Source organism: Dendrobium catenatum, unplaced genomic scaffold (assembly GCF_001605985.2).
Source record: "Dendrobium catenatum unplaced genomic scaffold, ASM160598v2 fragScaff_scaffold_1342, whole genome shotgun sequence".
Classification (NCBI taxonomy): Eukaryota; Viridiplantae; Streptophyta; class Magnoliopsida; order Asparagales; family Orchidaceae; genus Dendrobium; species Dendrobium catenatum.
In genome coordinates, this window is record NW_021319804.1 from 126,865 (window position 1) to 149,889 (window position 23,025).

The window sequence follows — 23,025 nt, forward strand, 5'->3', positions numbered from 1 at the left end:
TTAATTTTATAAATTAGGTATAACATTAACTATAATTAGTTGTATTTAATTTACAACTAATATATTTAATTTAAAAAAGAAAAGTAATTAGGGAATTTAAATTTTTATTAAAATTTTTTAATTTAAAAAATTAATATAATTAATTATATTTTAAAAATATAATTAATCATATTTAATTAAGATTAATATAAATTATAGAATTAAACCTAATAATAATAATAATAACATAACTTATTATAATTACATAACTATAATTATTAATAATTATGATAAACATAATTATTATAATTAGTTGTTCTTATAATTATAATAATATAATAAGCCTAATTATTAAAATATTAAGTAATTATAATAATTATAATAACATAATTATTATTATAATATTTATAATAATTAGATACAATTGATAGTAATTAAGGGTAGGATTACCTTGAGTAAGTAAAATGAGTTGGAGGCCTAAGTTGAGTTGAGTGGGGTAAGGGTTGAGATGGATGAGTTGGGGGCTAAAGTGAGTTGAGTGAACTGAGCTGGCTGAGTTGGGGCTGAGTGGATTGAGTTGAAACTGAGTCATAGAGCAGGTTTTATTGAGTGAGGGGGCTGGTGTTAGGGATTTGCGGCTAGGTCTTGTTTGAGCTTCGGTGGAGCAGAGTGAAGAGGGATCGGAGGAGGCAAGGTGGAGTTCGGATGGCAGAGATGGGATCAGCTAGGAAGGAAGAAATGGAGGAGGTGCGTGAGTTTGGGAGATCCCGTCAGGGAGGTTCGTTAGAGAAAGGAGGAAGGAAGAAAGCTCTCTCTCTCTCTCTCTCTCTTCTCTCTCTCTCCTCTCTTGAGCCAAAGAAGCGAAGGGAGTCGGGAGCTTGCGAGAGAAAGTAGCCGACTAGAGCAGCTCTAAACCAGCCTAGCTTTCGTTCATGATTTATAGATGCGTATGGGTAACGATCGAGGAGAGTTCGCAAGATTCGCAGGGAAATGACGCAAACACGCCAATTTCAGCAGTGGATTGTGAGCAAAGATTCGGCAGGAAATTGTGGATCCGATTGGCGCAAGGTATGTACGCGGGATTCATGCCTTCTTCCCCTTCTTTTTTGTGTTGTTTATATAGAGTTAATACAATTCGTGCAAATGTAATTCTCGAATTGAACCCAACCTCTTTACTAGGGAGCTGAATAGACCTCTTAGCAATTCAAATCCTGTAATTTGATCATTATTAATTTGCCATCATTCTAGGAGCTCAACTTAAGGATACTAGATGACTTGATGGCATGGCTTAGTTGTTACATCAACACATATGCCAAGCTAATGAACTATATTGATGTTCATTGACTGTAGGCTGGCATCTTCCCTAGGAAATAAACATGTCAAATACTTTTGGCTCATTGTTTGTTTCAAATCATCATCATGAATTGTTTTAAGGTTATCAATAAATTCAGATAGTCTCAGTTTAAATGTTTTTAAATTACAAAGGTTCTATGTTTAATTCAAAGAACGTGAAAGGGAAAAGCTTAATTTTATTGCACAAAATTATCTATATTTATAGATCTATACTAAGATTATATTATAAGGAACAAATAATTACAAAATCATGCATAATTGCTATAATATACTCCTTCCTAAATCAGCCAACTAAATATGGAAGGGATTGACGTGATCCAGGTGAGGCCTACCATGAATTCCCATCCTAGCCGTGGATCAAAATGCCAAGGGACGGCTGTGATTTAATAGTGAGCCTCCCACGGATTCCTATCTTAGCCGTTGGATCAAAATGCCAAGACGCTAAGATTTTAACACTCACTCAACTGGGGAATACATATCTTGATCATCCCTGTTAATAATCGAGTCCAGAAAGATAGAGTTATCGAGTTCCTTGGTGAATATCTGCAAGCTGATCTTTTGTGTGAGTCATGATTGATACATATTAAGACCCACTGTTAATTTCCCCTTTTTGAATTGTCTGTCCACTTCTATGTGCTTGGTCCTATCATGTTGAATCTGGATTATAGCTATGTCTAATTGTTATCTGTTGTCACATGCTGAGCTTCATGGGCTGTCAAATGTCCCGCTTAATCTTAGGTATTCTAGAATCATCTTGATCCATAGCAGCTCACTATTCCAAGATCATACTATGTATTCTACTTCTGCACTAGAAACTTTCCACACATTCTATTTTCTTCTCTTCCATGTAAACAAGTTTCCTCCAAGGAATGTTGTATCCTGAGGTAGATCGTCATCTATTGGCGATCCTGCATAATATGCAGCCGTATATGGCTTCTGGGATGATTGTTCGCAGTCTCTTATGAAGAGAACCTTTACCTAGATCTCTCTTACCGGGCTCCCTCCTACCGTGCTACAAGAGCGCGTATAGGTGGTTCCCCGGTCCGCTGCAACGTCGAGAACGGGGTTTAAGTTAGAAATTTTACCTTGAAGTCCGGTGGTGGAGAGTCGTTGGCGACTGTCTGCTCGAGGATCGAGGCGGGAGAAGACAATCATTTTCAATTAATAATAACTAATTATTTAATTGTAATTAACCATTAATTATATTTAATTATAATTGAAGTTATTTAATTATATTAAATTATAACTAATACAACTAAATAATTAATTAAAATTAATTATAATTAACTATTTAATTATAATTAATCTATTAATTATAATTAATTATAATTAGTTATGCCTAATTATAATTGATAATAATTAATAGTAATTAATGATAATTAACTGTTAAATATAATTAATAATAACCAATATTATTTAACTATAATTAATTATAATTAATAGAATTAATAACTAATTATAATTAAAAATAATTATTAAATTAATTATAATTAATATTAGTTAATTAATAATATAAAAATAAGTAATCTCTCCCTCTCTCTCTATCTCTCTGTTCGACGGATTCAGAGGATTTGGCCGGGGATTACAGCAGGGATTAAGTCGGATCTATACTAAATCCAGCCAAACGATTTCGGTGTGCACGTTAAATCCCGGCGATGGGTAAATCCCGGATTTAAGGACTTACGGCTTAAATCCCACATTTACTAAATCCCTTAGTTCGGTGGATTTCGGGATTTGGCCGAAGAAGAACGCAAAGGGAGAAAGTTACCCTCACAGCCGGCAGCTCCCGTTCTTGCACCCGATCAGAATGTCGCAACTTTCAATCTTCACAGCATGCGGAGCTCCTGTCCGCTTCCGATCAAAGTGTCCTAACTTCCGATCCAACGGGGAGGGACAGTTGTGCAAGGGGCGAAGTCGATCGGCCACGGGAGGAGTCAAAGAAGCGTCGCAAGGGAGAAAGTTACGATCTCAGCAGGCGAGCTTCCGTTCGTTGCTTCCGATCGTTGCTTCCAACCTTAATGTCGTGACTTCCGATCCTACTGGGAGGAGAGAAGGCGAGAGAGGTAAGAGCTCGGGAGTAGAGTAGGGAGAGATCGAGAGAGTCGGAGAGATGGAGTCAGTGAAAGACTCGAACGAGTCAGAGAGCTGAGCTCTCTCATTTTCTCCGACATTTAACGCTGCAGAAAAGTGCCAGGCAACGTCGTGCAAGAAACGACGTTGAATCGTGCGTAGGTACGGCGACGACGTGCGACGAGCATAGCATGTAGGATTTGATTTATTCTCTCTCTTTTTTTTTTTGTTAACTGGATACGGGTCAACAAATCCCTTTACCTAGGTTCCCCTTACGGTAGATTATGTCTACAGCTTGCATGTGAGTCTGGTTTGGATTTTGCATGAATTGGCTGACCATGCTTACAATAAACGCTATATCTGATTTGGTGTGAGAAAGGTATATTAATTTCCCCACAAGTCTTTGGTAAGATCCTTAATCTATATTTAGATCTTATGTAGCTTCCCCCAATTTGAGATTTGATTCTACTGGTGTTGGTGTTAATTTACAAGCTAGTTTATTTATTTCTTTAAGAAGATTATTAATGTATTTTTATTGTGAAATGAAGATTCCTTTGCTAGAGTGGGCCACTTCAATTCCAAGAAAATATTTTACCACTTAAACTCCAAGAAATATTTTAATCTACTGAGATCTTCAATCTCAAATTCCTTGGCAAGAAATTTCCTTAAGATCACTTTCTCCTTTTCATCATTCCTAGTCAAGATGATATCATTCATATAAACTAATAGAATTATGACTTCCCCTGAGTCTGAGTGCTTGAAGAGTAATGTATGATCCCCTTAGCTCTGCCGATAACCATTAAGTAACATAACATTTAAGAACCTTCCAAACTAAGCTCTAGGTGATTGCTTTAGCCCATATAGAGTTTTTTTAGCCTGCACATTTTGTTACCCCCAGATTTCTCCTATAATCATGGTGGTATTTTTTCATAAATATTTCTTCCTCTAAGTCCCTGTGTAGGAATGCATTTTTGACATCTAGCAGTTTCAGATGCCAATTATAAGTTGCTGCTAGTGAGAGCAGGATCCTCACGGTGTTCATCTTGGCCATCGGTGCAAAAGTTTCATGGTAGTTAATGATGTACATCTGAGTTTGCCCTTTCGCCATCGGTCTTTCCTTAAACCTTTTCAATGTACCATCAACTTTGTATTTCACAGATAACACCCATTTGCAGCTGATTGGTTTTTTTCTTATTGGTAGGTCAGTGATCTCCCATGTATTTTTCTTCTCCAGGGCCTTCATTTTCTTTCATGGAACTTTTTCAATTTTCATTAGATAAGACCTCAAAAATATTATTAGGAATATGAATATCATTTAGTGTAACCAGAAAATTTTTGTGTGAATGTGAGAAGTTATGGAAGTATACAAAGTTGGTTATAGGGTACAAGAGAGATTTTTTTGGTGAACTTGTGTTTACCTCAATTTTAGGAGACAGTTCAGATTCTTGAATCTGTTCTGGAGCATAGCTTGGATTTGTGTGCCTAGAATACACTTGCCTAAACCTCCTGGTATCCATAATAACTTTGTCCTCAGTTACCCTGGCTTTGATTTTAGGTTTCTGGGGAATTATTTGAGGTGGACCTAGAAGGTCAAGAGGAGCAAGCTCACTTTCCTCATCTTCCTCAATTTGTCTCCCACTGAAGATAAGGTTTGGTGAAATAGGGTTTTTGTTCATCAAAGGTAACGCCAATTGATACAAAAGTTTTCTTGGTGGAGGGATGATGACACTTATAACTTTTTTGCGTGGATGAATATCCAACAAAGATACATTTGAGTGCTCTTTGATCTAATTTTTCTCTATTTTTACTATGAATGTGAACATAGGTAGCACATTCAAAGATTCTTGGTGTAAGGTTATTATGGGTTTGTAATTCAGGGTAAAGAGAGGATAGAATATCCATTAGTATTTTTATAGTTCCAAGGTTTTTGAAGGTAGTCGATTTATGAGATATGTGACAGTTAGAAGGGCTTCCCCCCAGTAGGATTTGAGTACATTGTGGTGGAATAGAAGTGCATGGGTGGAGGCTAGAAGGTGACCATTTTTTTACTTTGTGCAACCCTATTTTGTTGTAGGGTGTGAATGCATGAAGACTCATGAATGATACCTTCTTTTTAAAAGTAGGAGGATAGTGTTTGGTTAAAGTAATCTTTAGCACTGTCTGAACGAATTTTTTTTTATTTTTACACTGAATTGGTTCTGGATCATGGTATGAAAAATGGAGAGGATAGTGCTAACATCAGATTTGTTTTTAAGAAGAAAGATCTAAGAGACTCGAGTGCAGTCATTAATAAAGGATACAAACCATCAGACTCCTGAGATGTTACAGATTTTTTAGGGTCCCTAAATTCTCTATGAATGAGGTAAAAGGGAGTATTACATCTCTCATATTTGTTTGGAAAAGAAACTCATTTATGCTTGGCTAACTCACAAGTTTCACTATGAAAATATATATTTTCCAACTTATAAAAAAGTTTTGAGTACATATTTTTTAAGACATCAAAAGATAGATGTCCTAATCTAAAAGGTTGAAGCCAAATAGTAGATTTTTTATCAAATTGGGACAACATATAATAGACATTATTGATAATATTAGATCAAGGGAATATGGTTAACTAATTTATCTTTTGAAATTATTTTTGAATCTTTAAAAATTAGCTCTATCTTGATGTCCCTTTCAAGAGCTCACATGAATGCCCAGTATATATGCTTGATTTTGAGTAGTACGCGCCTCTTGTTGATTTGATATCATCATTGGTATTATTCTTTATTTATACTATTTCGTAATTCATTTAAATGCTTTGATTTCTTAGTCCTTGGGATGGTGACATGATTTTATAAAACTTGTCTAGTAGATCATAATATAGCTAAAAAAGATCATAATATTACGGCGCATGAATCAAATCTTATGGCTTTTCTTATGAGAGAAATCACAACAAATTTACTAAATTTTTAGAGAGCAAAAAGCTATCATGTATTTATGTCTTATATTATTCGAGGATAAAATGATCTTTGTGTGTGATTTTATTAGATGATTTAATGATACATAGATGTGATATGTTTAAGTATCTTGGATCTATATGCAAAAGAATAAATATTTGTGTAATGATATAATTTTTGGTGTCAATGCTAGATGGTTAAAATAGAAAATTGCCTAACAATTATTATACAATCAGGAGAAAACTTGGGGTCTTGAAAGTAAACTTTATAAAGTGTAGCTGGGCTGACTTTATATTATATGGTTCTGAGTGTATCTGCAAAAATAATGTAGATAACTAAGTTAGGTGCCTTGTGATGGAGGGGTGGGATACTAGGAAGAATAAATTGAAGAAATATTATAATAAAAGGTATGGACGTAGTTGCTTCTATTTAGACAAGATTGTTGAAAATAGATAGGTGGTTAGGATAGTATAATGAATGATAGAAAATACACTAAAAGAAGTGCAGATAAAATTAGCATCAAATGATTTTGAATGAAAGGAGCAAATCTAAGGTAACATGTGATAGAAGTTATTCACAAAGGTTTGTAAATAATAGGTTTAAAACCTCTTGCAACATTAAACATGAATCAATGGGAAGCGAAGACTCGTAAAGCCTTACCGAATAGTTGGGGTAAGCTTAATAAAGATGATGATGATATTTAATTTTTATTTATATCTTTATTTTTTATGTTCATATTTGAGGAGTGATCAGAAGTTGCATATGAATCTACTATAGGTATTGTTTGACAACCGTAAGCTGACCTCAATGGGGTACCAATTTACATGGAAACCACTTCCTAGAGTTTTCAAGCTTTTTGTTCTTAAGAGTTCATTTTCCATGCTGAATAGTTTTATGTAAGTTTTATATCAGCTTCAAATTTTTTGACTGAGCATCCAATGTCTACTTTGTTGCAGTATATAAACATGAAATCTCAAAACCTATCCATCATACTCAAAAAGAGGTTCACAACTCCCAATTGGATTAAGGTTATTTAAAGTTTTATTCACTTATTTCTTTTTTCATTGTAGATGCTGTTTATCGCTCATTTTTTTACCCATTATTATGATGCATTTTCAGCACAAGGAGCCGCGAGAAGTTAATATGTTCGTGGACCTACTTCTTCAAGAGGTGGGCATGCTCAAATTTTCAAAAATTTCTTTAGCCATATTTTGCTGCTGATAAAACTTCATTTTAATTGAGTAGTCCAAAAAAATGAAATTTTACGTGAGTCACTTAGTTTAATTTAAAAAAAAAAATGATACTTCAAACAGTTATAGTATTATTTTAGCGTTGTTGAAAGAGCATATAGATTAAACTGTAATAAAATTTTCTGATGCTTTAGGGTTTAATTAGAGTAGTTGTTATGAAATGAAAATCAGTAAGTGTACCAAATTCTAAAATCCAAATAAATATGGATTTAAAAGTTAATATGATTTATTTATGTATGAATTTACTGAAAATCATTTGTAAAGTGATCAAAATAGCCCTTAGACTATTTAGATATGTTCATGTAGTCACTGACTTTTTTCAGCCAATTCATCTCACTTGCCTGGAATTGATGGAAGCTATTTGTAGAAGTCTTAGGCTGACGATATTATTGACTTTTTGTGTTTTGGTATAGATGAGGTATTGATGAAAATTTCTCTTATAATCATTTTCCATTAATTTTAGGTTGGTGAGATGACAGCAGAACTAAAAAGTAAGGATTTAATATGTTAAGAGACTAAATTGAACACTAAGAAAAGTCTAGGACTAAAATTGACTCACTTGAATAGTCTAAAGATCATTTTGATCTTTTTTCATTGTTTGTATAAGCTCACAGTGTTGCTGCCCAATATGCCCAAATCAATGAGAATACGCTGTAGCATGCAAGAATAGGGGAAAATGTTTACAAGCAATTTCAGTTGATGTCTGTTTAGGTGGTATACCGGATATAGTGTTCTTTATTACCATTTCTTGCTGAAGTGACCCTGGGTGTGATGATCTTAGTCCGATGCTTTACACCTTGATAGGATTTATTTAATGAAAAAAAAAAAGGTTTGATAAAAGGTCATGTTAAAATAACAATTAATTATTAGTGATGATTAAAAAAGCATAGAGGAATTCATTTCAGTCTTATCATTTTCTTCTGTTTGTAGGACTGGGTTGAAAAATAACAACTAGATCTATCATATTTTTCAAATTTTTTTGATGTGGTTTGATGGTTTTTAGTGAAAGAAAACTACTGTTCATATCATCAAGTTGTAAGAAACACAATTTATCTTGTTATATTATGGAAAGTTGAGTTCTTTGCCTCTAGGTAACTAACATATATTCTTACAGTTGGATGGTGTTGTTGCTGAGGTGCGACAGGTCCTACAACGTGGCCTTACCAGAAGACATCGCCGTTCTGACAGTAATGGAAGCACTAATTCTTCTCGTAGTAATCCTTTGCGTGAGGATAAATTTAGCCGATCAAATACTCAGCGTGCTAAAAGTCAGTTTTTGGAGAGCCATCTTGCAAAATTATTTGAGCAAAAAATGGAAATATTTACTAAAGTTGAATACACACAGGTTTGCATGACTTCTTCTTTCAAGCTTGTTTTTATCATTGTTATGCATACACTTTATTGAATAGTTGGCAATGTTCCAATAGTAGCATCTTTTCGCTATCAAGCCTAGTTATCTGAAATTCTAGATTCAAATACGAGAAAGAGCAAGCATGTTCTAATTATACAATCAATTGTTTTTACTATAAATTGAATATAATTTGAAGATTGTTACGGAAATTTAGTTTTGGGGAATCTCAATATTTTTTATCTTCTCATTATATATGCATTAGCTTTTGTGAACCTCAAAATCCATCTGGAAATCCACTCACCTTTGACATTATTTTGCTCATTATTGAAAATGATGTGAAACATATATGGAAATAGGAATTGCTTAGGAATTAATAACAAGTTAAGCTTCACTAATATTAAACTTAATGTTTCACCATATTAGATTCTCGGATTTCTTAGTTGTAGTTGTGCTTTGGCATGCGGTTACAAGAAAGATTAACAGGACAATTTAAAATAACAACAAACTTCTAGTATTAAAGGCATAAACAACAGAAATCTACGATTTAACAAATAAAAATTTCACCTTTAGTTCCCTCACTTTCGCTCTGTGAGGTGATTTTAACGGAAGAATAATTTTAGCAAACTTAGAGATGCCACCATAAGACAATGAAAAGTTATCGTGAGGGGAGAAAGTTGGTGGATGTCCGATAACTCAACACTGTTCGGAGATTTGGTGTTCCTCGATGGCAGATGTCAAGATAAAAAGGATTCGATCAATATAGTCGTCGACGGTGTCGTCAGTCTCCAAATTGAGGTTGAAGAAGGATATCTACTCTTCCTTGAAGATCATACATGAATCCATGATTGTGCTCGGGATTGGCCATTCATGGGGAAGTAGGCTAAGGGTTGGTGTATCTTCTTCCTTGGGGGGTATTTGAAGCAAGAGAGAAAGAGAGATGATGGAAGGAAAGGTGGGCTAGTGGTTCGGCCAAGACTAGGAGCCGTGGCGGTTAGGGATTTAGGTAGTAAGAGGAGTCAAGAGGAGAGGAGGAAATTAATTCCTTGATTAATTAACCTAGAGTAGAAATTAATATTGGAATTAATTTGAGAGGGAAGGAGTCAAATTCTCTAATTGGTGGAGGGATTTTTGGAGAGATTGGGTTTTAATTTATACCTTGGTGACCGGCGAGGTGGAGGGCACGAAAATCGAGACAACAATTTTATTTATTTATTTCTTTCTTTTTCTTTTTTCAATATCTCTTTTTTTTTAATGCTCTATATTTTTTTTAAAAAAGCCCTCTCATTTTTTTTTTGGTTTTTTTTGGCTCTCTCACACACTCAAACAAACAAGCATATATATATATATATATAGAGAGAGAGAGAGAGAGACACACACACACTAAAAGTACCTAATACTAATAATTATAATAATATCTAACATATAATAATTACAAAAAAAAATTACAACATATACCTAGGCATGCAGGTTGGGTCGGGTGAGAGGACATGGAGTCTAGTTGAGTTCGGGTATAGGCACTGGGGAACAAAGTTGATAGGATATATGGTGGAGTTCGGCTTCAACAGAGGATTGAATGGGCTTTGGTTTGCGATCACAGTGGATTGGACAGACAGAGGAGGCAGGTCGAATGGCTCTAGAGGAGCTTCACAGTGATGGACTCCTGTTGCTTCTTCTGATTCGACAGAGGAACGTCGTCAAGGGAGCGAAGTCGGAGTCGGGTATGGGAGTTCGGTATGGAGAAAAGGTACGGGGAAGAAGCTCTCTCTCTCTCTCTCTGGATCAAAAGATATGGGAAGTTGGAGGCGTTCCGGCAATGGGGCTCCGATTTGCTATAGAGGTCGGATGTTTGAGTCAGAAAGGAGTCGGGTTGGATGGAGGTTGCGGGAGCTGCGGGAGTTTGGCCTGAAGTCCAACGGGTTGAGAGAAATCAAGATAAGGAAGCGGAAGAGGAGAACTCTCGCATGCGTGGGAAAGAGGCCGACGGTGATAGGATGAGTTCGGCTAGATCAGAAGAGACAGAGGGAATGGGGGAAGAATTCAGAGAGTTTGCGATGGGAGTTGGGGTTTGCAAATGGAAAGGGAATCAAGAGCTTCATTTAGCATCGTATTTAACGACTTGAATGGGAAAATTATTAGGTCCTCTGCCCGAATGTTGCTATAGATTCGGCTACCAATAATTTAATGCCACGTAGCAGCCCGAAGACCCGACCCAAACCCGTGGTAATTAAGATTTTCACGTCTCTTTTCACTAATTTGGCTGAAACGGGCGGGAAAACTTTAAAACCCGCGGCACCTTTATATGAATAAACATTTGGCCGATTAGCTTTTGTACACAGAACGTTATACAGTATTTAGGATTTACAGGTAGAAGAAAAAAGTTTCGCGAAGTGTTTAAGGCGATGGATGAGAAGAATCCTTCAATTACTTTGGAAGAGTTTGACGATTTCGACGAAACTTTTGGCACTTATACTCCGGATGACGATTTTTCTTATTTTATACTAGTAATTTCTCATCCATCTTTGTCTGATCAAATCATTTTTGTATATTTCTTTTTCTCGGTACAACTCGGTATTTGTATATTTCTTTTCCTAACGATAGTGAGAAAAATTATGCAGGGAAGATACTATATTTCAGAGTGGAAATGCAATGATTTTCAGAAGCCAAATGGACGAATTGTTGCTATGTGAAGAGCTTGATAACAATCATGTGGACGCTTTCGCAATTTTGTTATCTGAAAAGAACGACCTGGTTCCAGGACTGAATTAAACCTTTCTATATGTTTCTAGTTTTCATTGGGTGAGTTATCATTTATAATACAGGTTTACTGTGTATCATTAACTGACGCAGTGAGTTTTTTTCCAGGGATATTATTGTCAAAATAAAGAAACGAAAACAACTTCATTTGTAGAAAATATCACCCGAAGTGCTGTTAAGAATGCTAACCTTATATTTGTTCCCATTATAAACGAGAAACATTGGACTTTACTTGTTGCCAACCTGAGGAAAAAAACTTGGGATTTTATGGATTCAATACCAAAAGCAACACACAAGGCTATAGCTCCGGAAGTTGTAAGTCCTTAAATTTATCTTTGGTTCAAGCTATAAGATTGATTATAAATATTTGAATTTTATTACCTTTACAGATATCTCATTTATACGCTGATACAAAAGATGCTTTTGAGGATGATATACGAACCTGGCCAATCCAAACAATCCCGAACTTGTCAGCACAAGAAAACAATGTGGCATGTGGACTGTTTGTATGTAAATATATGGAAACAGTTATACAATATAATAATATTGAATGGGACATGCATGAGAACTGACAAAGTAATATGACCTTATTTAGGGCTGAATTTGCATATGCACTTTTTGTAATACCATGAAATAAATTTATAAATTTTCATCTGCTATTTCTGTGTTTTATTTACTTTGATTATACTGAGTTACGCATACTACAAACAGAATACAACACATAATTTTAGATAAAGTAAAAATCTTTACAACAAAAACCCAAAGATAGTCTAAAACTGATTATTACCGAGCAATACCGAGTTATACCGAGTTATACCGAGAATAAAATTTCTCGGTATAACTCGGTATTGCTCGGTATTTGTTATTCATTTACTAGTTCGTATTGTAAGTACACCTATTCCATAGTTTTTGTTATTCTCAGTATTTTGGTATATCTATTTCTTTATACGTACAGACATAGTAAAACTTACAATACAAATCAAAGACAAAATATTACTCTAATACCGAGTATTAAATGCTAATACCGAGTTTTACCTAGGCATAGAGACATGTTGATAACACTTACATAAAGGATGACTGACTTCCAGATTATGTAGGTGTAAAATATAAATGTGTAGAGGGATTATGCTCTGTCGGTTTCACTTTTTTGGGCTTCCTCTTCTCTCAATGATCCTTTAATCTAGCATTAGAGACTCCCTTAGGCCGTCGCTTTGCAGGATCTCTAATTGTTTAGTGGATGCCCTCAGTTATGCTTTTATTTCTTTTTCCTTCCATAATGTTTTGAACGTTTAATGCCAATGCATGCATACAATCGATCATACATTGTTCTGCATCCTCATTACCTTGTGCTTCGGTGCTAATTTGATATGCAAATCGACATACATAATTTTTAAAAATCATATTTTGGGAAACTTGATTCCCTGTGCACATGCTCTTAGCCATACGTTGGATATTCAATCCACTATATAGATCATTCCGAGCACTAGACGACCATCTTGGATTTAAGTATTTCTGAGGAATATTACTAACATCCAACTGACTCATCACTCTCATGCAATGATACACAGTATTCCCATCATCTCGAACTTTGCACAGCTGCATTGTATAGTTCCTTCAGATGAATTAAACAAAACCGTCCACTTGTGTGAATCAAAAGAATGGTCTATGTTCTTCACAGAAAATGTTGATGAGTCTGGTGAAGAGTGATCAATGCATAGTCCACCTAAACCATTTAAAAGCTCCTCTTCAAAAAAGGAATATAACTTTCTTGAATAAAATTTGGCTGCTTGCTTTAATATCGGACTTCTTTTCATGTACGGTTGTATTTCGGTTTGACAACACCTAAAAATTTCATCTCTTTCATTCATACGTCAAGTGTTTATAAGTTTCTCCAATCCAAGGAAACATTCGGTGAGAGAACTTGTAGCCTTTGAAATACCATGACAAACAAAATTGGTGGACTCACTACGTTGTGTAGACAATATTCCAAGGTTAAATCAATCTTTGTTGAAAGCTATAGACCACTTTTTCCTTATTCTATACAAATCTTTTAACCACTGATGGCTCTGTAGGTCTCCTTCTCTAATCATCTCATTCCACAAACTATCAAATTCCTCCGCAGAATCACACTTGGTAAAGCAACTATAGAAAAGGCCTTTCACTTGGTTGTTACTATTAAAACACCAAACTTTGGAAGGAGCCTTCTTCTGTATATTCCATTGGCACAACTGATGTCTTGTATTAGGAAATACAATCGCTATCGCCCTAGCCATTGCTTGATCCTGATCAGTGAATATATTAACTGGATGCTTATTATCCATAAATCTTAAAAATGTTTGAAATAGCCAACAGAATGAATCAATTGTTTCATCAGATAGAAATGTCATCCCTAACATAATGTTTTTCCAATGATTATTGACTCCAATAATAGGGGCACATGCTAAGTTATATTTGTTTAAACGGTAGCTAGTATAAAAAATAATTACATCCCCAAAGCAGTCGAAATCCACTCTCCCCAAACCATCAACCCAAAAAAAATTTACCAACCTGTCTTCTTCATCAGTTTGCACATCCCATGCAAACAGATGGTCTTCAGCTGCTCGATTTTTGAACAATTCGATTAGCGAATTGCTGTCCCCATTCTCAATTTTTGATCTTCTCTCCTTCTGAATGTAGTTGTATGCATCTCTCTTGGTAAACCCCAGATTTTCTACACCTCCAACCTCATCGGATAGATAGGAAAATGCAGTTATTGTTCTTATTCCCGTATCAGCCATTGATTTCAAAACGGAGGCATTTTCCTCAGTGATGTGCCTAGATGCCTAGATGATCTCAACAAATGTTGATCATCCGGTTTTGCCAATTCATGGTTGTGTGTTTCTACCGAATTTTTCACCGTCCATATTCCATATTCATTAACAGAAAATCTCACCATAGCAGGACATCCTGTTCTTGTAGTTGATTTTCGAAATTTTACCTTTTGAATTTTTTCTGTCCTTCTTGAATCCAGCTTTGGAACAGACAAAAACCTTTGATTTTAAATTCCTTGAATTAGGCCAGTATGAAATATGTTCTTTCCGAACACTAAAACCATGCGCATGTGCGTATCGACAATATTTAACATATGCTTCCTTCTCAGATTTATAAACCCCCTGTGAAAAAAAATTCCAATATTATGAATGTGTACCACAGAATAATTACCTAATAATACACGGAAATACCGAAGTGTACCGAGTTTTCTGAGGGGTCGGTACAAACATATGGTTTTTATAATCGGTACATAGTAAACTAGTCTGACAGAAAACAAACAAGAAAACTCAGCGTACCGAGTTTTACGTATAAATACCGAACTATTCCGATTTTAATTAAACTCGGTACAAAGATATTAAAATTAAAATCTCGGTATATACAGAACAGAAATGACGTAACGATACGAAAAACTTATCCATACCGAGTTATACGTATAAATACCGAGTTATATCTAGTTCTCAAAAAACTCGGTGCAAGTTCTTCATAATTATAATATCGGTACAAAAACCAATTCCAAATAATAGAAATAAATCTCGAGCAGTATCTAGTTATAAAAAGGCTCGTTACAAAATTATCATAATTATATTTCCGGTACAAATATACAATTCGATTATTACATATAATACCGAGCATGACGGAGATATCAGAAGGTTCGGTACAAACAAAAATGATTTGATCAGACAAAGATGGATGAGAAATTACTTGTATAAAATAAGAAAAATCGTCATCCGGAGTATAAGTGCCAAAAGTTTCGTCGAAATCGTCAAACTCTTCCAAAGTAATCAAAGGATTCTTCTCATCCATCGCCTTAAACGCTTCGCGAAACTTTTTTCTTCTACCTGTAAACCCTAAATACTGTATAACGTTATGTGTACAGAAGCTAATCGGCCAAATGTTTATTCATATAAAGGTGCCGCGGGTTTTAAAGTTTTCCCGCCCGTTTCTGCCAAATTAGTGAAAAGAGACGTGAAAATCTTAATTACCACGGGTTTGGGTCGGGTCTTCGGGCTGCTACGTGGCGTTAAATTATTGTAGCCGAATCTATAGCAACATTCGGCCGGAGGACCTAATAATTGTTCGAGGCGAGCTTGATATGACTGCAACGGCGCCGAACAGGGTATGGGGCAGCTGTAGAAGTGACGAGAGCAACGATTCGGGCTGGATTTGGCTACAGGTAATCATTTCAAATGATTTTTTTTTATTTTGTTTTGTCTTTTTCCTTTTGGTTATAGTGTGGAGGTTAACAATACCTTGTTTATAGAAAGCAAAACACGGTTATCTTTGTTATTGAAATAAGATTTACAAGATAAGCTCAAATCAAAATTTATCCAAATCATAAATAATTTAAAACACAAATCAAATATTATCCAAAGGATTTTTAAAACTAATTTCAGTTATACTAAAACAAAAACAAATAAATAAATGATATGCTAGAAATAATTCCTAAATCTAATTTAATGTGCTGCATCTTTTGAGGTCTGATTCCACGTCAACATCGCAGTGCTACGGGATGTTAATGTCATTATGTAAAAAGCTTTTGAGAGTACGAGGAAGACTGGGAGAGGTGAGAAGATGAGGATGAAGAGAAGGTTGAGTGGGCTGGGTAACAAGTTCAGCGAAGAAGACAAGATGGGATTTTTTACGGATTGGTTCAAGCGGTCAGGTTGTTTTGTTTATCTACTTAAGACCTTAACAACACCAAATTTACAATTATGTCATATTTAAATACTTTTAATAGATGCGGGCTGGGTCCTTTTGCCAATGAACTGAACATGGCTTTTTCAGATTTGAGCTCATTACACACGCTCGAAGTTGGCTCATGAATGAACCTATTTACTTAGTTTAAGCCGGACAAAAAATCTGCTTAGTTGCATCTTTAGATGGAGTAGTTCAACCAAACTTTTCCATTATTTTGCGGAGGATTTGCAGCTCTTAGCGGGTGCAACATCCTTAGTTAAATTTTCTTTTATTATATTTTCTTACTCAGGGGCGATCTACCTACCTGGGGGGTGTAATTGCCCCCACCATAAAAGTTTTACAATATTATGGCCTTTAGGTGATTGCCCCCAGCATAATTAAACACAATATGTAGAGGTGTTATTGTAAAGAGAATCCAAAAATATTCTTTGCCCTCTTGGACCCCCGGCATATCCACAAAATCTCTTTACTTTTACTTATAAATTTGCCCCTCCTGAAAATTAGATTGGTTCCGCCCATTTTCTTACTTTAAAATGCTGTCTTTTGGCAGTTTAGTAAACTTTCATCCATTTCAGTTTTTTTATGATTCTGAGTTCATTCATGGCTTCAGGAATCAGTTGTATCAACTGTTGTCAAACTATGTCTCAAAAGCTTGCAAGAATTTGTTCGTCTCCAAACCCTAAATCGAAGTGGATACCAGCAAATCCAGTTGGATATTGAATTTCTGAAGAATCCCCTGAAAGAATATGTTGATGATGAAGCAGCCATTGATTTCCTGCTCAAAGAGGTAAAGATAATTATGCTTGTAATGATTAAGTTCTTCCATTTCCTGATCACTAGCTGCCTCAGCTTTTCCAGAATCCCAAATAACAAACAAAATTTCATTTAAAGAGCTTATAGCTATTGGCACCAATCAATAAAATGCAAAAATCTTTCTATTAATATTATTTCTGCCTGCTTCAGGTTATTAGTGCTGCTCATGAGAGGTGTCTTGATCCAATCCCGCTGGAGCCTCCCATATTGGATAAACTTGTAAATGCTAAGATAAGCAAGAGCAAGGATCAGAAAACAAGTGCGTAGAAGCTTTGAATACATAAGTCACTAAAGTTTACATTTTATTTTTACAAGTTAATAATTTTTTTCTTTCATAAAAAACTTGTACGAGTTGATGTAAATTGGCCTATTGTCCTTACATTTTGTGCGTGGAAACTACAAGCAATTATTGTACTTTTTTCGTGTGTGAATTACTGAGGTGCTATGGATGAGCGGCACGAACAATTATTAGGTTCTCCGACCGGACGTAGAGGAACGTCCGGTCGGCACTAAAATCCCGCCAACTCTACGTCTGGCCGGCACTAAAATCCCGCCAAAAAACTCGGTATTTGCTCGGTATTGCTAGGTATTATTTGGTAATAACGAGGAATACCGCTCTGTGAAGACCAATACCAAGTTATACCAAGCTATACCGAGTTATACAAAAAAATATCGAGTTTTTCTGAAAAACTCGGTATAGCTCGGTATTGAGTCTTCACATGATGGTATTCTTCATTATTGTTTGGTAATGCTCGGTATTTCTCATTTTTTGGCGTGATTTTAGCTCCGACCGGACGTAGCTCTACGTCCGGTCGGAGGACCTAATAATTGTTTGATTGGGACATATTTGTATTTGCATATTTTATGAGTTAATAGATCTTTCATTTAAATTTTACTTAAAAGTATATTTTTTAATAATTATTCATCCGAATTATTTAATAGATCTAAGTATCATTTTGAGATGATTTCTTACTATTTTTTTAGTACATAAATTTAAAAATTCTGGTACTAAAATGTTTTTACTCACTAATAATATAAAAAATTTTATACTTGAAAATTATTGAAGTTGTACCAATCAAAGTCTAACTTTCATTTTTATATTTATTGTATCTTATTAAATTATTAAACAAAATAATATAATCTCACATGACCATACGTTAAAATACTCTCATGTTTTACACTTTGTTGTTAACTTTAATGGTCATTATTTCCCCAAAAAAACTTTACTGATTATTTTATATTTAAAGTTTTTTACTATAATTAAGTGACTAAATTAGTACAATGAGATACTCTTAAGATAAAATTAAAAACTTGTTAACGCCGGAAGACATTTTTGGATATTTTTCTGATTTGATATGTAGTTCAGTTCTAACTTATTTTTGGTTGCATGACTACTTGTTAAAAAAATTTCGAATGTTGATGGTAAATTCATAACACGCATGAATTTCGTATTTTTATATTATTTATGTTTGTAAGTTGAATAAATTTGTATGTTGCAAGCATAAATATACACAAATATCCTAACTCAGATGCAAACCACCAGTATTTGACAATAGTTAGATTTTGTTTGGAACACCTTTCTTACTCAATGTTTCGGGTTTACATCTTTTTAATACAAAAATTTATTAAACTAAAAAATTATACTTAAAAATCACTTCAGAAAATAATATAAAAGCTATCTCAAATAGGAGAGATTATTCTGTGCGGACTCCGGACACGTCCGATTTTGTCTCTGTGAACAGTTATAGACTTCACAAAGACAAATCGGACGATTCTCCCCATCCTATATCCACAGAGAATAATTCGTCCTCAACTAAAGCCTTGAAAAGTGCAGCAAGCAAGAGTTCAGTATCAGGTTGAAAGGATCTGTTTAGAGCCGGTAAATTAGAATCTCACCTTTACTCCTGTAAGGTAAAAGGATCAGTCAAAAACATACTAAAACATCCTCACAAATTTCACAATACTATCACTCTTTTTTTGTCATCTCCACTCACCTGATAATGAATTCAACCCACAGAAAAAAAAAAAAAAAAAAAAAAAAAAAAAAAAAAAAAAAAAATATAAGTTAAAAAAAAAAATCAAAAATCAAATCAACAATAAACATGAGTATCACATAAAATATTAGAAAATAAGTTAAATAAAAAATACATGATCATTCAAAAAATTGAAAACGGCAAAAGCATTTTACTATAAATCTTGCTCATTTCCATTTTTATCTCTGTGGATTTCGCTGTTTATTCTGCTTATTACCCCTTGTTCTCGAACTGGTTTCTGCATTTTCTTCCTCTTCTGCTTTCTGCTCAGCCTCCAGTATAGCCAGCTTAAATGCACAAATGAAAAAAAAAAAAGTGTTACCATAGAATCAACAGAACTGTAAGGAAAAAAAAAGCAAAATCCTACGAAATATTTTAGTCACCTCATCGAGTATAGGCTTAAGCTCTTTGAATCGTGACTCAGCAAGATCAAAGCCATCTTTGCGGAGCTCCTGGAGTTCATAATTTATTTAAAAACAGAATGAATTGCAATAGTAAAACGAGGTTGAGCAAACCCTAATAAAATGCAGAAATTTTAGTAGCCAGAGCTGCTATGGTTACAGTTTGGTTGTAAAAGACATAGGCTTCATTTGACACGGTTTTTTTACTGTTTCTTAAAGCATCTTTTTAGTATAAAAAGTTATTTTAAAAAGTAATAAAAAAACCGTCCCAAATGAAATCATAATCTAAGAAACAAAAATGCCCGTTATATGGACTTGATATTAGAGGAAAATTTATCATCCTTTTTTCATACTATTTGGACGATTTCAAACAAAGGAATAAAGAAGAGCATTTATCTCTAAATATTAAGATGCTCAGATAGGTATTTCAGTTTCTTAAAGCAACTTTTTAGTATAAAAATTTCAATTTTAAAATTAAAAGGCTACTTTAAAAAGCAATAAAAAAACCGTCCCAAATGAAATCATAATCTAAGAAACAAAAATGCCCGTTATATGGACTTGATATTAGAGGAAAATTTATCATCCTTTTTTCATACTATTTGGACGATTTCAAACAAAGGAATAAAGAAGAGCATTTATCTCTAAATATTAAGATGCTCAGATAGGTATTTCATAGCCTGAGATTAAGACTGACCTTTCCCGTATGTTGGGTGTGCTCATAAGCAGCCATTTGCCAATATGTGTTCGTTCTTTTGTAAAAATCCTTCAGAGATTCTCCAGGCTTAACATGACAATGAATAGAAACGAGGATATTAAATACCAGCTTTGGCAGCTCCATATGTAGATGAAGATAAAAAGTGTTATGATTATAAAAATCATGCTTCTATTTGATTAGGAGATTGAGGCTTCATTTGGGACAACTTTCTTATTGCTTTTTAAAGCAATTTTTTAGTACGAAGATTTTAAATTTTGTACTAGATAGCTGCTTTAAGAAGCATTAAGAAAGTCGTCCCAAACGAAACCTGAACCACTCAGTAAAACAAAGTTACAAAAAACAAATTTAATATAAAACAGGTTCAAAATCCACAACGCAAGTCCATATAGCCAACTTCTCTCTTGCAAGTAGTTTCGAATAAAAACTTTTTCCTTTTTGAATACATGACACAGATAGTAATTTATGGGTTCAGATCCTATATTGTTACCATGGTGATTGTAGAGGTGCAGTTCACCAATCCCAGCCTTAAAATCCACTTTAGGCTTGAATCTAGCAAAATCGTAGTTGTTTTTCTAAAAAATTGTTGGATTCAATCTAACAAAATCGTAGTTGTTTTTGAATCTAGCAAAATCATAGTAGTTTTTTTTTTTTTTTAATTTATTGGATTCAATCCTAGCTATCCAAAACCGATTGGACATCTGGGATTGGTAAATCACACTGATGAGGACATCAGACATCAGTAAGAGATTCCGGAATGTCTATCATGGGAAGCAGCGCAGAGCGACGGCCTTGATCAGAAGACTTTATTTTTATTTTGTATTTGTGTTTCTTTTATTAGTTATGATGATTGTATCATTTATCTATTTGTGTTTGAGTTATAGCCCCAAGGGCATTTTTGTCTTTCTTTTCTAATTGTTTGGAGGCCTATATATAAGGTCCTCATCTTGTATGAGAGGATGGTGAATATTGAATGAAATTTTGTTTTCTTTGCTTGATCTCTAAGTGAGTTCATGAGAGGAGAAACCCTAGGTGGGTGAAATACCCGTCAACCTTCGGTGAATTCCAAGGTTCGCGGCTCCATTCTTTTCTTTTCTAATTTTGTTCTACTTTCATCTCCCCTCCTAACCCCTACCCGCCGTCCTTCCAAACCCCCCATCCCCTTTCCTCCTCCCAAAAACCGAACCCCACCCAATACCTCACCCTTGTGCCGCCGGCCTCCCCTCACCGTCCACCACCAACCCACCACCCAAGGATTTTGAATTCCAAATTTCAAAATCGTCCATAATTACTTTCATTAATTGCGTCCTCATTAATTTGGAAAGTTGCTTCATTTAGATTCAAATTCAAATTTGAATTCTAAAACTTTCCCTATTAATAACGTATATTAGAAAACCTCCTTGTTGCGGGCTAGAATATACGTGACGATAGAGTTTGTAATTTTACGTCCAAGCGTTGTACGAATATTCAGCACACACAAACAGAAGATAAAAAGGGAAATGAACACCAGGACTTTTACATGGAAAACCCAAAAGAGGGAAAAAACCACGAGGCCACGCCCAGTTGAAGTAATTCCACTAGTGTTTGTTTGAAGTACAAAGGCTGATTCGTCCCCACAAGTCAGGACGATCAGGTTACAATCAATTTCTTCTAAATTGAAACAAAGTTACAAAGTTCTGCAGAATTCCGGCGTCTCCCGAATATCCGGCATAATTCGGGCGTATTAAGGCGGCGGAAAGAACTCTGGCGGTGGTCGAGAAGCTGATTCTCCTCCTCTTCTTCTCTCTCTTGCTTGAGTTCCCTCTTGTGAAGAATGAGGGCTCTATTTATAGTTTTTCTGGAGTGACATAGCTCGTAAATAGGCGTGAGATCAGGGTCAAATAGGGAGTGGTTGAATGGACGGCTGATATTGAATCCCTTGATCGTGCACCGTTCGTTAGACATTTGAAGGCCTTAGTGATGTCGGAATTCGATGATATTGGGCTCATTGGATTCGTCTCGTCGAGCCGTTCGATTCGACTATAAGCTCGTTAAAATTGGAGACCGTTTGGTAACTCAAATTGTGGTACGAGCTTTCCAACAACACTTCGGGTGCTTGATTTGGGCTCGGATCGAGTTGAATTTGGTGTCGTTGGGTTCGTATTTCCGAGACGATTTGAAGGTCTTAATGATGTTAGAATTGAGTGATCTTGGGCTCGTTGGATTCATCTCGTTGAGTCGTTTGATTCGAGTATAAGCTCGTTAAAATCGTAGACCGTTTGGTAACTCAAATTGCGGTTTGAACCTTCCAACAGCGCTTCATGTCCATGATTCGGACCCATTTGGGCTCGGATTGGGTCGAATTTGGTGTCGTTGTGTTCGCATTTCCGAGACGCTCAGTTTGACTATAAGCTCGCTAAAATCAGAGTTCAACTGCTCTTGATTTTATTTTTTGAAGTTTCTGAGTAGATTTTGCCTCGAGATTCATGCTTGATCAAGATAATTTTATGATAATACATCAATATTAATGAATCACTTGATCGTGGACCTCGTCAGATATTTGAAGGTTCTAATGATATCAGAAGTCGAAGATCTTGGGCTCGTTGGATTTGTCTCGTCGATCCGCTCAATTCGACTATAAGCATGTCATATTTGTAAACTGT

The 23,025-nt window shown here is 35.1% G+C and overlaps 2 protein-coding genes across 3 annotated transcripts in view; one reads left to right on the forward strand and one right to left on the reverse strand.

Moving 5' to 3' along the window:
* The window catches only part of LOC110105764 (vacuolar protein sorting-associated protein 51 homolog), an 82,502-nt gene extending 64,834 nt beyond the window's left edge, over positions 1 to 17,668 (forward strand). Inside the window, exons 16-20 of the mRNA XM_020835390.2 lie at positions 7,298 to 7,369; positions 7,461 to 7,511; positions 8,706 to 8,936; positions 17,035 to 17,211; positions 17,388 to 17,668. Coding sequence (XP_020691049.1) covers positions 7,298 to 7,369; positions 7,461 to 7,511; positions 8,706 to 8,936; positions 17,035 to 17,211; positions 17,388 to 17,504 — 648 coding nt within the window. The 3' untranslated portion in view covers positions 17,505 to 17,668. The remainder of the gene's footprint in view (positions 1 to 7,297; positions 7,370 to 7,460; positions 7,512 to 8,705; positions 8,937 to 17,034; positions 17,212 to 17,387) is intronic.
* A 1,770-nt stretch (positions 17,669 to 19,438) lies between these two features.
* The window catches only part of LOC110105765 (kelch domain-containing protein 4), a 59,673-nt gene continuing 56,086 nt past the window's right edge, over positions 19,439 to 23,025 (reverse strand). For both annotated transcript variants that reach the window (XM_020835391.2, XM_020835393.2), the window contains exons 18-20: positions 20,366 to 20,452; positions 19,654 to 19,722; positions 19,439 to 19,557 (exon numbers count right to left, since the gene is read on the reverse strand). In XM_020835391.2, the coding sequence (XP_020691050.1) occupies positions 19,450 to 19,557; positions 19,654 to 19,722; positions 20,366 to 20,452 (264 nt within the window). In that variant the 3' untranslated portion in view covers positions 19,439 to 19,449. The remainder of the gene's footprint in view (positions 19,558 to 19,653; positions 19,723 to 20,365; positions 20,453 to 23,025) is intronic.